Source organism: Anguilla anguilla, chromosome 8, assembly GCF_013347855.1.
Source record: "Anguilla anguilla isolate fAngAng1 chromosome 8, fAngAng1.pri, whole genome shotgun sequence".
NCBI classification, from domain to species: Eukaryota; Metazoa; Chordata; class Actinopteri; order Anguilliformes; family Anguillidae; genus Anguilla; species Anguilla anguilla.
The window spans coordinates 35,370,073-35,383,697 of record NC_049208.1 but is presented as its reverse complement, the minus strand read 5'-3'; the positions used below and the strand labels follow the sequence as shown (position 1 = coordinate 35,383,697).

Genomic DNA, 13,625 nt, shown 5'->3' with positions numbered 1-13,625 from the left:
GTGTGGGTGCCAGCCATGGTTGCCTGCTACCCTCACACCACAGGACATGTCACAGGACCAATGTTAAAACCGGAGAAACCCAGCCTCTTTGCTCGCTATGTGTATTTAGAGTATCATCATTGTGTATTTACAGTATCATCTATAAATTTTGGTCAGAATACTACAGCAATGTCAAACTGGATAAATTCAGTTTTAGATATATCAGCCTGGAACTGGATGTGACACAAAATATAAAACATGCATGTCTTATATGATATAAATATATACAGACAAGTGACAAATTAAAGGAAAAACCAACATGAAGACAAGCCGCCAGAACAATGCACCTTGGCATAGATTCTACAAGTCTCTGGAACTCTACTGGAGGGATGGAACATAATTTTTCATAAAGATACTCCCTCATTTAGTGCTATGACGATGATGGTGGAGAGCGCTGTCTAAAATGTCAGCCGAAAATCTCCCGAAGGTGTTCAACTGGGTCAAGATCTGGTGACTACAAAGGTTACAGCATATGATTCACATAATTTCCATACCGATCAAACCTTTCAGTGACCCCTCGTGCTCTTTGGATGGGGGCATATTGTCATCCTAGAAGAGACCACTCCCATCAGGATAGAAAAGTCTCATTGTAGAATAAAGGTGATCACTCAGAAAAACTTTGTATTTAAGATTTTCAGACCCTTCCCTCTAAGGGGACAAGTGGACCCACACCAGGAAAATGCCTACAGCATAACAGACCCACCGGGCCCCCTCACTGTAGGGGTCAAGCATTCAGGCCTGCACCATTCTCTTTGTGTATGCCACACATGCACTCGTCCACTTGTCGAGAATATGGTAAAGGATGACTCATCTGCCCAAATCACCTTTTTTGTGTATCTCTGTAGACCAGTGCCTATGTTTTTTGCACCACTGAACTCTCCAATGTGCATTTGTCTTTGTAATGAGGGGTTTATACACTGCAACCCTATAATATCCCTCTCTGTTTAGTTGTCGATGGACTGTTCTCAGTCTGATCACATCCTGCATTGACATTCTCAGTCAGTCACCTGAGGAACAGTTGCTGTTTTGTTTTTCCATACACATTACACTAACGCACGAGCATCACGGTCATCAAATGTGTACTTTCGACCACAATTTCTGACCCCATTTACTGATGCCTTTCCCATAGATCTAAATGCAGATGTCACTTTAGTCACTGTTCCTATTGAAACACTTGCCAGTTGAACAGTCTGCGACTGAAGCTCCTGCCATACATGCCCCAATAATGAACCCTCTTTCAAAGTCACTTGCATCTTTTTCTCTTGTCATCCTCTTGTGATCCAAAAACGAGGTAAACTGGGCCTGCTCAGCATTTTTATACATGCCACAGAGCATGATAGAATTTTAATTGCTTAATTGTATCCTGCAGTAGACCTGTATGGAAGCATGTGTGTTCATTATGTTTCTCTACTCATTAATTCAGGTTTTTTCCTTTAGTGTGTGTGTGTGTGTGTGTGTGTGTGTGTATGTATATGTATATGTATATATATATATATGTGTGTGTGTGTGTGTGTGTGTGTGTGTGTGCGTGTAGGTGTGTGTTACTTGAAATATATTTTCAGTTTAATTTATTTTAACTAAATGATGAGCTTCTCATGTTTGTCACCCGTGTAACTGCAAAATAAAGTTTGGTTTGTTATTAACTGTAATTTTTAACATACGTTGGCTGTACAATTTCAGTCCATAACATTCTTTGAGCAACCCACGATACCCCATTGGCTCTGGTTAATGGATAAACCCCGCCCATCCAGCTACTTTCATTCGTCATTTTTTTTCCAAGTACTAGCTCGTATATTATCTCTGCTCAGAAGGTTGGTGGTACAGTCACGTTGACTCTAGGTCGCTGGATGTGTATGGCAAATGTAGCCTCGTTTCTTTCTTATATTGGTATCCCCACAACTCTTTAAAAATTCCGCCCAAAAAGAGAACAGCCTTTACCGAAACATTTTGGCCGCTATCTTACGTAAGTACTTACTAAGATTTTTTCGAATGGTGTGTTTAGCTAGATATCACGTTAGTAACATGTGAACACGATTAGCTAGTTGGATAATGTTAGGTAGACTAATACCTTGGATAGCTAGTGATCGCTGCAGTACTGGAGTGGTGGTTGTAGAGGAGAAGCTAACAATTTTACAACATGGCGATCAGAGTCAACTGGCAGTGGTTGTAGCGTCAGCTATCAACTGTGGGTATCCATATCACTAATAGTTAATCATGCGTATATCAAAGCTGCCTAGCTAAATAGCAGTGAAGTAACGTTGAGATTTGATTGATGACACATCGCTAGCTATATTGTAACGGATCCCTCGCTGACGATCTGGCTGTGGCGGTGGGAAATGTGGTGGACTGTCACTGTGTCAGATTAATCTGACGACTGTGTCAAGCCTTACATTCGGTAGCTTGGTATCGGTTTATTTATAATAAACCGATATTAAGTTAATCAGACATTTCATGACAATATTGTTCGCTCAATCGCTCGCATTATTTATATAGATTTAGAGGAGTTGTATGGGTGAACTCATGCTGTATTAATTTTTTTTGCCGGAGGGATCGGGGTTGTAGCACCGTTGGATACGTCATTGTGGATTGCAAGATTGCAACATTCTGCTCGGGAACGGGGTTAGCCGGCTGGTTATCTGGCTAAGGTTGGCTAACTTTACCGACAAGCTTAGAACTGCGTGTTTCGAGACGCAGAAGGCCCACAGAGCTAAATGGCTTTCCGGTCACTGAAATGTCAAGCAGTTTGTTAACTCAGTATCTGTCATTACCTAAGCAGTATACTGTAAAGTGGGGCTAGAATAGAATGTTACTACAGCTGAATTGGCTAGCTAAACGATTGGTTACTCTTAATAACGACCTGTCTAGTAATAATATACATACATTTTGAAGTTTGTCCCAGCAAGTCTAGCCGCTGCCCACAGACGTGTCACTCAAGATGACTGTGGTACATTATTTTATATTCTCTACTGGACATAGCTTACTGTTCCTTATTAAATATGCCCTGTTAAATATGTCGGTTTACTGTTACTTATTGCACATGCCTGGTTGAATACGTCAAATTATATCGAAACGTGTTGGTATAAATGGAATTATGTTGGTGTTAGGCATTAATCCCTGGTCTGGGTTCGTATTACAGTTGTAACTCTGCTCTCTTATGAGTGGTATCTGTGAGCAAGGAATGTGGTTTTAGGTACAAATCCAGCTGTATGCCCGAGAAAATAATATTCTTATCCGTCAGTCATATCATGCCAGTATTTTTCATTGCTTAAGTGATGTTTACAATGGACGGATCTGTGGTCAAACCTACTTCATAAGAAGTTTTAAAAGCTTTGAATGATGTTTTTTTAATCTGTGTGCTGTAATTTACTGTAGCCTACATCATGCCCATGCATTAAAACACTTGATTCTATCAGTGTGTTCACTATAACATTTATCAGTTCCATAAATTTCCTGTCCATAAGTTGTATACTGCATAGATCTTGTTTTATAGAAGTTTGAGTCTTTCCAGTTTAAGCCAGTATGTTAAATTTAGTGTGTTCAAAAAGTCTAGTCACTCAAATTTATTTATAAAGAAAACAACAATCAGTATCACTGTTGCTAACCACAATTAATGAAAATACAGTCTCTTTCTCAAGCAAAGATTTGCCAACAAATGCACTAATTTTCATTACCAGCAGTAATTTGAGGTATTCTTGCGTATAAGCTGCCTAAGAGTCTTAGCTGGTCTGTACAGTGTTTTTTTCCAGAATAAGCCCTGCATTGTAAAAGCAGACTGATTGAGCTCAGGTCAAATTCTGATATTTCATACATTAATAGAACAAAAACAAAAAACAAAACAAGTTTTCTGCCGCTGTCTTCCCTCAGGGCGCGGCACTCCCTGCGCAGATTAACGGCGTTTGCGCGGAAGGGGCGGTGCTCCACCGAGAGCAGGTGGACTTCAACGCCGAGCCGCCTTGGGAACCCAGCTGATAGAGGGAGCGGCTCCGTCTCCCGATTGATCTGGGTGCGTAGAGAGCGCCGACCACACCCCTCCTTTGCCCCGGATACTTTGTCAGCTTTGCATAAACAGGGCTGTTGCGGTTTGGACTAACGTAGATTGGCGTAATTCTCCACTCCCATGTTTATGTCGTTCCCTGACTGGGATGTGTTGCCGTGGGGTTGATTTACTGTTTTTCTACGTCCCTCGAGGTCCCAAGAACTGCTAGTTTTCCACCCTCCCTTGACCTGGGAGTCTGGCGTGAACTCAGTCTGGCCAATCAGTTGCAATAATTGTTCAGTTAATTACTTTTTGGAGGGGGTGGGGGGGAAGAAAACCAGGGCCAGATTTGGAATTGAGGTCCAGATTTGGGTATCCATGTTCTACATACTCTTTACATGTCTGTTTTTTTTAGACTAGGGCTGCCCAGTCCTGTTCCTGGAGATCTGCTGTCCTGCAGGTTTTAACTCCAAACCGAATTTGACACACCCGGTTCTGGCAATTAGCAGCTCAATGAGATCTCTCGGTGTTGAATAAGGTGTTCTTTGTTAAGGTTGGAGTAAAAACCTACACAATGGTTTATATCCAAGAACCGGGTTGGGCAGCCCTGTTGTAGACACGAGTCTCAAGAATCAAAATTTGAAAAAGGCACATTTTGATAACCTCACTTTTCCCTTATACTATTCACTTACCTAGGCTGAAAGTATGCTAAATGTTTAAAGTTGCAGATGTCCTTCCTTGAGTTCATCTCACAGTGGCACGTGTAATTTCAGCACGATGTCCAATGAATGCAACGGGAACAGAAATTAAATGACACAAACAAAAGCAGAAAAACAGATAGCCATGCTGATTACACCCTGAGTGCCTAATGAATCTAATGCATGTATTTGTCTATATCAGGGGTCTTATCCAAAAAGGGCTGGTGTTGGTGTAGGTTTTTGTATTAGCCCAACACTAAGACTCCTGATTTTACTTATCAAGGTCTTGATTGAGGGCCACGATTAGTTAATTAGTTGAATCGGGTCGTAGTGCTGGGCTAAGACAAAAACCTGCACCCACACCGGCCTTTTCGGATTAGATTGCATACCCCTGGTCTATGTATTTAATATTAAAACACGTTAGCCAACTGAGAACTAAATTCTCATTTGCAGTTATAACCTTGTGAATACAAGAGATCATGTTGTCAGTAGACTGTATGATTACGTGAGTAGGGCCTGTTCGGGAATTTGACCAGAACACCATGCTTAACACGATCTCTTTCAGAAAGATCAGAGGTCAGGTTTATTCACGCGTCCATTTCAAAGGCCACATTCATGTGCAGTCGTGTTTCTTCTTCAGTGAAACATAGCAGCTCAGTTAAATGATTCTCAGTAGCGCTGAAATATTATCTAACCTGGTTTACGTGGTAGATCATTTTTCGATCCAATCTGTCATTTCCAGTAAACTGCAGTGTACCATACCTAGTGGCACCCATCCAGAATGAGCGTAACACAAAGCTACGTTTGTTCACACGGAGTTAATTTATAGCGCTAGAGTATCTTGTGGAGGGAGATATTACTTTGCCCTGGGTTCCTCATGCAAAATAAATGCAATAATGTGTCATTTGCATTGTGTTTGAAGAATTGTACAAAATTTGATAACGTTGAAGCCACCAATATTCTGTAGAGTTTCCCTTTATATAAGAGTATATATGACATTTAAATGACTACTTGTATGCTGAGGGAGGAAACTCACTCACAGTGCTTGAACTCAGTTATAATGGTGCACTAACACGCTCGCTCTCGTCCACAGTTTGATGCATTATTGCAGGACCCCAACCGCTTGCCCTCGACTCTGACCGGACAGCTTCCTTTATGGTTGTCGGATTTGCGGAACACGGCTGAGATGAAAGGACTTTGCGATGAACCGAACTACACCATTGACGTTTTGGAGGGAGGGGTGACCCTCGGCAACGTGATCGATGACCATATTTACGAGCAGGAGCTGGTGAGTGCTGAGGGGCAACGTTCGCGTCGTTTGATTGGCTTTGAGCTCCGCGGTCACGTTCATCGCTCACGACTGGCCGTGCAGGAGGCAAGCGACCGTCTGTCAGCTGACACCGCGTGGGCGTAGAACGAGTTCCGATTGGTCCGCTGTTTCGAATATTGTCCCACCCCGAAGGGGCACTCAGTGTAGGCTGTAACACTAATAACCAATAGTGTTTTTTTATGCATAGCATAATGAAATAAGCTTCAAAACCAAGTCAGCATTGTTTTAACAAAACAATCTTAATCTCGTGGTCTCAGAACTGCCGTCTTTCAGTTAAAGCGTCTTTGCTGAGGGAGCTTGTGTACGAGCTTGGGAAGAACAAACTGAGTGAGTTCAGGGTTGGCGCAGCTCCAGTGTTTGTATCGTCTCTGCACCTTAGCTAGTTTAACGGTGTCTTTGTCTGATTGGCGCTAGCGGCGCTGGTCTGTGTCTGCGTCCAGGCTGAGCGGGTCTGCTGAGCTCTGGCTGTGCTGCTGCGCGTGTTTCAGGCTGAGAGGAGCGCGTTCTTCGTGGCGGACCTCGGGGTCCTGACGCGGCAGCACGCGCTGTGGCAGACCCACGTGCCCCGGGTGCGGCCCTTCTACACGCTCAAGTGCAACAGCAGCCCCGCGGTGGTCCAGGTCCTGGCTGCCCTCGGCACCGGCTTCGTCTGTGCCAACAAGGTAATGCACACATGCACACGTACACACATGCACACGTACACACGTACACACATGCACACGTACACACATGCACACGTACACACGTACACACATGCACACGTACACACATGCACACGTACACACGTACACACATGCACACATGCACGCATGCACACACACACACACATGCACACGTACACACATGCACGCACGCACACACACACACACACACAGACATTCCTACACTCTTTTACACATACACACACTCTGCAGCGCATACACCGCATAGAGAAGTGCTTCCATATCAAGAGAAATAAAATGAGAGTTTTTGACAACTGTGCTGGACAGACAGGCCTATTTTTGAAAATATGGTACATGACTAATATGCAGAATGTCAATGTCTTGTGACCTCTGCAAAGCACTTCCCCTTTGAGAAATGTAAGCAATGCCATCTGCTGGAGAAGGGCATAATTGCTTCTGTCCTGAAGTCAAAAGCAGTGCCACACAGTTTATAAACAGACTTTATTTTGATGGAAAGTGCTGTTGATAGGATTCATATGAGCATTCCCACAGTCCTAAAAAAATCATTGGAAGTACTTAACTTTTGAAAAAATTAATCAAAGTTTTGAAAGGTCTTTAAAATAGCACTAAAATGTTATTTTTTGGGTTGAGATAGTATACTGCCATCTACTGCATCTTCCAGTTAGGTAGCTTGTAATATATTTTCACTTGTAGCCATTAAGGTTACAGGCAAGATGAATTTGTCCTTAATGTGACATGAATAGGATAAATGGCAAAAGTCAAAATATCTTTCAGAAATCGGAATTTTCAGTCTGACATTATTAAGTTATTTATTAATAAGTCAGACATGTGAATCTGTTCAGTATGAATCTGTTCAGTCTGTTAAGTTTATCATGTGGAATAAATTAAAGCAAACAACATTCTTTACTTTGACAGCTTTGAATGAGCCATCTCAAAGCTGTCACACATTTTCATTGTATTTCATGATGGCACAACAAATGCCATTTTTACAGAATGTAATTGTTAGCAGTTAGTAAATGCTTGTGTGGCTCTAATGTTTGTCTTGTGTGCCCCCGTGTCAGAGCGAGGTAGCCCTGGTGCAGAGCTTTGGGGTCGACCCCGAGAACGTGATCTACGCCGGTGCCTACAAGCAGCTCTCCCACATCAAACACGCCGCCAAGGCCGGCGTCCACCTGCTGGCGTGCGACAGCGAGATGGAGCTGCGCAAGATCGCCCGCTGCCACCCCGGCGCCAGGTGAGCACCCGCGTTAGCGCCTTTCCGGAAGTCTCCGCAGCGGCGCATTCAGCCAAAGCGCTGGTCTCTGGCGCAGGGAATTGCTGCCTCATCCCACGCCTGTCATCCCCTCGCTCGTTTGGGACGGCCGCAGCCTGCTTGTGATGTATCAGCCTGGTGGTCCTCCAGTACGGCACCTGTACAGCTCAGCTAGTAGACTGCCGAATGAAAAGAAAATAATCAACTGGAGGAGTTTTGCTAATATTGTTAGTTGTTTGAGACTCACACATTTTTATATTGACAGAGTATGACTCAACAAAGCCACACTTATGGGGGTTTCCCAACTGGGGGATAAAAGAAAATGGGGGAATGAAGTCGTTTTTTTATATAAAAGGGAGGTGTTGGTGTGTATTCCTTCCTTATACTAGTGCTGTGTGGCGATATCAGTAATGGATTCATCCAGAAAGTCTGACACAGGCTCTTGCCCTTTCTGCTGCCCCATTGGCTAAGGAGGCCTGTGTCTCTCGTCTGCAGGCTGCTGCTGCAGGTGGCCACAGCCGGCTGCCAGGAGGAGATGAGCATGAGCTTCGGCTGCTCGCTCAAGAGCTGCAGACACCTGCTACAGTGCGCCAAGCTGCTGGGCCTGCAGGTGGTGGGAGCCAAGTGAGTCCTGCGTCCTCCTCCAGGGGGCGGTGAAGAGCACCCGGAGCGCTTTCTCCGAAAAACTGTTAGGGGTCCCACCGATTCTTCAAATCTTAATATAAAAAAACCATATGGTCTCTCTGACCATTAAGATAGTGTTAGTTGGATTTTCAAACATTACATTTTTACTAAGGTTTAGTGAACGTTGTAATGTACACTAGAAAGTACATTACTTGACTTGAAGTTCTTTACAGACCCTGTACAGTCAATTTTTTTTCATTTAAAATGTCCATTCAGCCATATTACAGTTAAGCTTGATAAGGGGATCCCTTTTAAAGAGATATTTCACTTTCGTATAACCTTTTGACATTAGTTTTTACAAGGTCATGAAAATAAATGGGAGTGAATTGAGAGCTGACAATTGGGAGGAACAACAGTGCTGTTAACGATCAGCTGATGTTGCTAGCATTTACGCTATGCAAATACAATGGGGTAAGCTCCTCAAAACTACTTGTGCTATACCAAAGTGAAATAAACTCTTCTGGAAGGTAATCCATACCTGTGGAATCACAGATATAATAAGTGGGCCAGATGGTCTAGTGTATAAATGTTCTGTGAGAACAACCTTGGGTTTCACTTTCTTTGGGTTTCATTTTCTCCGTGAGAACTTGTTTAGTGTTTGTTCCCGTGGCTTCCTTCACCTGTTGCTCTTTTGTTTCTCCAACCAGGTTTCACGTCCCCGTTGCCTGTAGCAACCCGCTAGCCTACTGTCACGCAGTGTCTGATGCCCGCTGCGTATTTGATATGGGGGTAAGTGGATGTTCAAGGCTACTCTGCCAGCTAAACTGACTAGATTTTATATATACGTTTATATTACAATGTAAGGATTTTGGTAGTTATACATAAAGTATATTTGTTTTTTAAACAGCTTTTCTTGAAATGGCACCTTGGTTTAACAACCAATAGGTTTAACGCCAATAAGCGGTGTGTCCTACCTCTGGAAATGTAATTATTTGTCTGTTCGGTCCTACAGGAGGAGCTGGGCTTTAACATGACGGTCCTGGACATCAGCATTGGGTTGAATGGCTCAGAGGCTCAGCTGGAACAGGTGCTATGGGCTTTTTCAACTTTTAACTTTTTAACCATGGCTTAGAAAGGATTTATGGCGAGAGTACTGTTCACCAGTTGATTGGTCCACAGTACAGATATTGGTTGAGTTAACCTGCCATAATTAAATCAATGTTGCCATATATGATGAATATCATTTCTATCCAATAAGGCCACCCTCCTCACATTCATTCTCCAGTTACATTGTGAGAGGATGTGGCCCATCTAGTCATGATTTGATTTCTACTCGTCTGATTCATATTTATCTGTTTAACCTGTTCCGTTTCTTTACTTCCTTTCCCGCAGGTTGTAGCTGCCGTCCAGCCGCTTTTGGACGTCTACTTCCCCCCCCTGTCTGGAGTGGACGTCGTGGCCGAGCTCGGGAGCTACTACGTCTCCTCCTCCTTCACCCTGGCGGTCAACATCATTGGCAAGGAAGTGCTGCACCAGCATCCAGGTCAGTCTCTCTTCTTTTCAGAGGTGGAACCTGTAGTTTTTCTGTGAAAATGTCTTATTTTAATTCTGACATGACATACTACGTTTCCCAGGTGAACTGTCTCCAAACAGCGAGCCCGAGTTCCTCTACTACATGAATGACGGGGTGTACGGGTCTTTTGCCAGCAAGCTGTTGGAAGACACAATCCCAGAGCCTTTGGTGCATAAGGTGAGCAATGCAGGAGAGAGGAGAGTGGCCAATCAGACAGCAGCAGAATAGGTTTGGACAGGGTGGCAGCATGATGAGGTCAGCAGGTGAAAACTAACTAGGTTGTATGCAGCCAAAGCGGTCTGGGTTCTAAAGCAACGTGTTTGGGTCTCTCTTTCCCAGAAGTCTTTGAGGTCGGAGGAGGCGGTGTTTCCCAGCAGCCTCTGGGGCCCGTCATGTGATGGACTGGACCAGGTGGTGGAGCACTGCTTGCTGCCAGAGCTGAGCACGGGAGACTGGGTCATCTTCAGCAACATGGGAGCCAACAGCCTGGGAGAGGCGTGCACTGCTGCACAGAGAGCTCTCGTCTACTATGTCATAAGTCCCGATGACTGGTAAGGGCTCTGTGCCTGTGTGTGTGTGTGTGTGTGTGTGTGTGAACGTGTGTGTGTGTCTGCGTGTGTGCGCGCGCGTTTGTGTGTGTGTGTGTGTGTCTGTGTGTGTGCATGTGTCTGTGCATGTGTGGGTGAAATTGTGCCTCTGCAATTCTATTTTTACATCCTTGTGGAGGGGAGATGGATCTTATGTTACACCTTAGTCATAGTCCTATTAGTCCATGAACCAAAGTAGAAAAGGTTTCATAAAAATAAAAAAAGGTTCAGAGCCTTATTGGGTTAATAAAACTATCCCTGTGTTTCACAGTTTACCGAATAATGCAGTCATAAGTAATAGTGTACTTTGTAAGTGTGCTAGGGGGCAGTCCCTAAAGCATGTTAGAAGAAACTAGTTTCCTTTACACAGAAAGCACGAGGTAACATGGAGGACTGTGCAGGAAATAGGTAGTGTCACTTTGTGCTTCTTTCTCAGGCATTCGGTTGGCATTTCATGGCTGAGGTCCCATGTTTGTGTTGTGCTGCAGGTACGAGATGCAGGAGGCTGGAATCTCTCTGGACACCAACATGAAGGACCTGTTATTGGTCCCATATTACCACTAGCTGGCCCCGTAGGGCAGTCACTCCACCCCACAACCCCGTCCGAAATCCCGTTCCCTCGTCCTCGATGTCCACGGAACCGCTGGCTCAGTGCTCCAGTGCTCCACAACGGAATTACCTCGAGCGAAGCCTTTTCCGGCTTTTCAACCTTCCTGAAGATCTGAGGCATGTTTTCGGCGAGAACAGACATCGCCATCGACCCTGGACTTGACGTCGCTGGATTTCAGCCAGAAAATTCCCGCCCATATTTCCATGATTTTAAAAAATGAGGAAAAAATGGTTTCTTCTGAATTAGTTTACACACGTGCCGTATATATTCATCATGAACCACACACATTACCATTTAACAGCCTTTTAAGTCATTTGTCCATTCCAACACATACCGTCATCTAGACATTGTTGTGATTTCAGCACATAATTATTATTAAAATTAAAATTAATTTTTTGCTTTGAACTTGCATAGTAAGTAAATTCAAACTGATTATTTGTCATTCTATGACAGCCCAACCTATTCACAATTATGACTAACAGTTGATTCAGATTGGTTATCTGAAGTTAAAAAGCTAGATTATACAAAATCATGAGTTCGATTTGTACTCCCCCCCCCCACCCCCCACTAAGATATTGTATCAGTAGTACCCATTGTTTCTCCACTCAGTATTACGGAAGGTATTGATGTCTGTTATGAATGGTGCTCTTTAACCAGTTTTTGTCATAAACTCGTAAAGTACAGAATGGCAGTACATTACCGTGACCTATTAATTTAAAGAAAAAGTGGATGTCAGGCTGTCATGACCATGGAGTTGATGGGAAATGGAGTTTAAGAAAGTACAGAGGGCTGTTTTTTCCTGTTCATGTTGCACTGAGGGCACTTATGAAAGCTGGTTCGGAGATCCAGGAGGTAGAGTTATTCCACGACTATTGTTTCCGGAACGTGTTCCAAGTTGGCACAGGGTAAGTGTTGCGGGCAACATCCTGGCGGTCAGCGTCATCCAATGAGATTGCATTACCCGCAAGAAGGGAATCTGTGAGAGGGTGGCTCGTGAGCGATGATGAGTTCCTCGATTCAGGTGCACAGACTGCTGTGAACTTCTGCCCCTTTAAGTCATGTACAGTTGAAGGTTTAATATGATGAGATAATTTAATTGTCCGCTGCAGTTTTTTTTTGCAAACAAAAATCCATCCTTGAGGGGATAAAAAGGCAAGCTGTAATTTAAATCAGACATTTTGTCTATTGCACTAATGGACCACAGCATTTCTTTGTAAAAATTGTACTTGTTAAATAATTAAAGTGATTAATTTAATACACCTCCTTGACTGAATTGGTGTGCTGAATTTTTATTTTTTATTTTTTGGGGTGGGGTGGGGGGAGGGGGTGGCAGGGGCTGCACCAAAAAAAAGCCTAGAACTATTCTTTAATGGTACACAATACACAACCGAGTGCTAGCAAACAGGTGGATCTTAGGTTTGGATCTATTAAAAGTACAGCGAGATGCATTTGATAGGTGTAATTTCAGGATTCTGCTGATGTGGAATTCTCCAAAACTACCAAGTCATCTGTCCCAGGTTAGATATACATTCTAATATCAAAACATTAAGAGCCTTGTATGATTACTGTAATAATTCAATCATTTCAGCGTTGCTCTGGAGCACTGTGTTTTTGGATGACGTGTGTGGACACTTATCTGAACTCCACCATCTGACAAGGTAGCTGATTATATGATTGATATCACTTCATCAGTCTTGCCAACAAAAACCACTGCTCATTTTGCAAAACTGCTTTATTAATATATTAAAAGTTAAATCCGAAGCATTATGAACGGAGAGTCAATGCTGGCTAAGATTTTTGTCAATGTGATGATGCAGCATACATATGCTAGAGCCAATACATATGATGTCCCACTGATTCTGTAAATTAAGTAATGCTAATTAATCAAGTCATGCTCAAAACGTCACCTTACCATAGTCAATTTATTATTATTTTTATTTATTTATTTATTTATATATATATTTATTATTACTTCATTTATTTATTATTTTATTATTATTTCATAAGAATTATTTATTTGTAATTCCTAATTCCTACCAGCCAAACTCACAAGCAAAGTGACAGAGCTTTCTAGACTTAAATAATAAAGTAAAAATAAACCATGTTAGTTTTCCCTAACATGTAATCTACATCCAAACATTTGGTCACTTGGTTTCAGTTTGCATTTGTGCTAAAATACCTCAGACCTCAGAATTTCCATATTGTACATCTATACCTATAACCCAATGTTTGTTTCGTCACATCACGGAAACT

The 13,625-nt window shown here is 43.0% G+C and overlaps 1 protein-coding gene across 2 annotated transcripts; it reads left to right on the top strand.

Annotated features, from left to right (window-relative positions):
* Positions 1-1,803: 1,803 nt before the first annotated feature.
* On the top strand, positions 1,804-12,640 carry azin1b (antizyme inhibitor 1b). 2 transcript variants are annotated; one of them, XM_035431229.1, is made up of 12 exons: positions 1,805-2,002; positions 3,904-4,042; positions 5,807-6,001; positions 6,532-6,705; positions 7,788-7,960; positions 8,474-8,602; positions 9,310-9,391; positions 9,615-9,689; positions 9,995-10,145; positions 10,237-10,352; positions 10,515-10,726; positions 11,251-12,632. In XM_035431229.1, exons 3-12 carry the CDS (start codon positions 5,900-5,902, stop codon positions 11,324-11,326), a joined length of 1,290 nt encoding a protein of 429 aa, XP_035287120.1. In that variant the 5' UTR covers positions 1,805-2,002; positions 3,904-4,042; positions 5,807-5,899; the 3' UTR covers positions 11,327-12,632. The 2 variants fall into 2 exon arrangements, with proteins under 2 accessions (XP_035287122.1, XP_035287120.1); XM_035431231.1 differs by lacking the exon at positions 3,904-4,042 and having other exon boundaries at positions 1,804-2,002; positions 11,251-12,640.
* The last annotated feature ends 985 nt before the right edge of the window (positions 12,641-13,625 follow it).

Coding starts and splice junctions, on each gene's coding strand:
- azin1b (XM_035431231.1), top strand. CDS start 5,900: ATGAAAGGACTTTGCGATGAACCGAACTACACCATTGACGTTTTGGAG. Junction 6,002..6,531: donor ATATTTACGAGCAGGAGCTG/GTGAGTGCTGAG, acceptor CGCGTGTTTCAG/GCTGAGAGGAGCGCGTTCTT. Junction 6,706..7,787: donor GCTTCGTCTGTGCCAACAAG/GTAATGCACACA, acceptor CCCCCGTGTCAG/AGCGAGGTAGCCCTGGTGCA.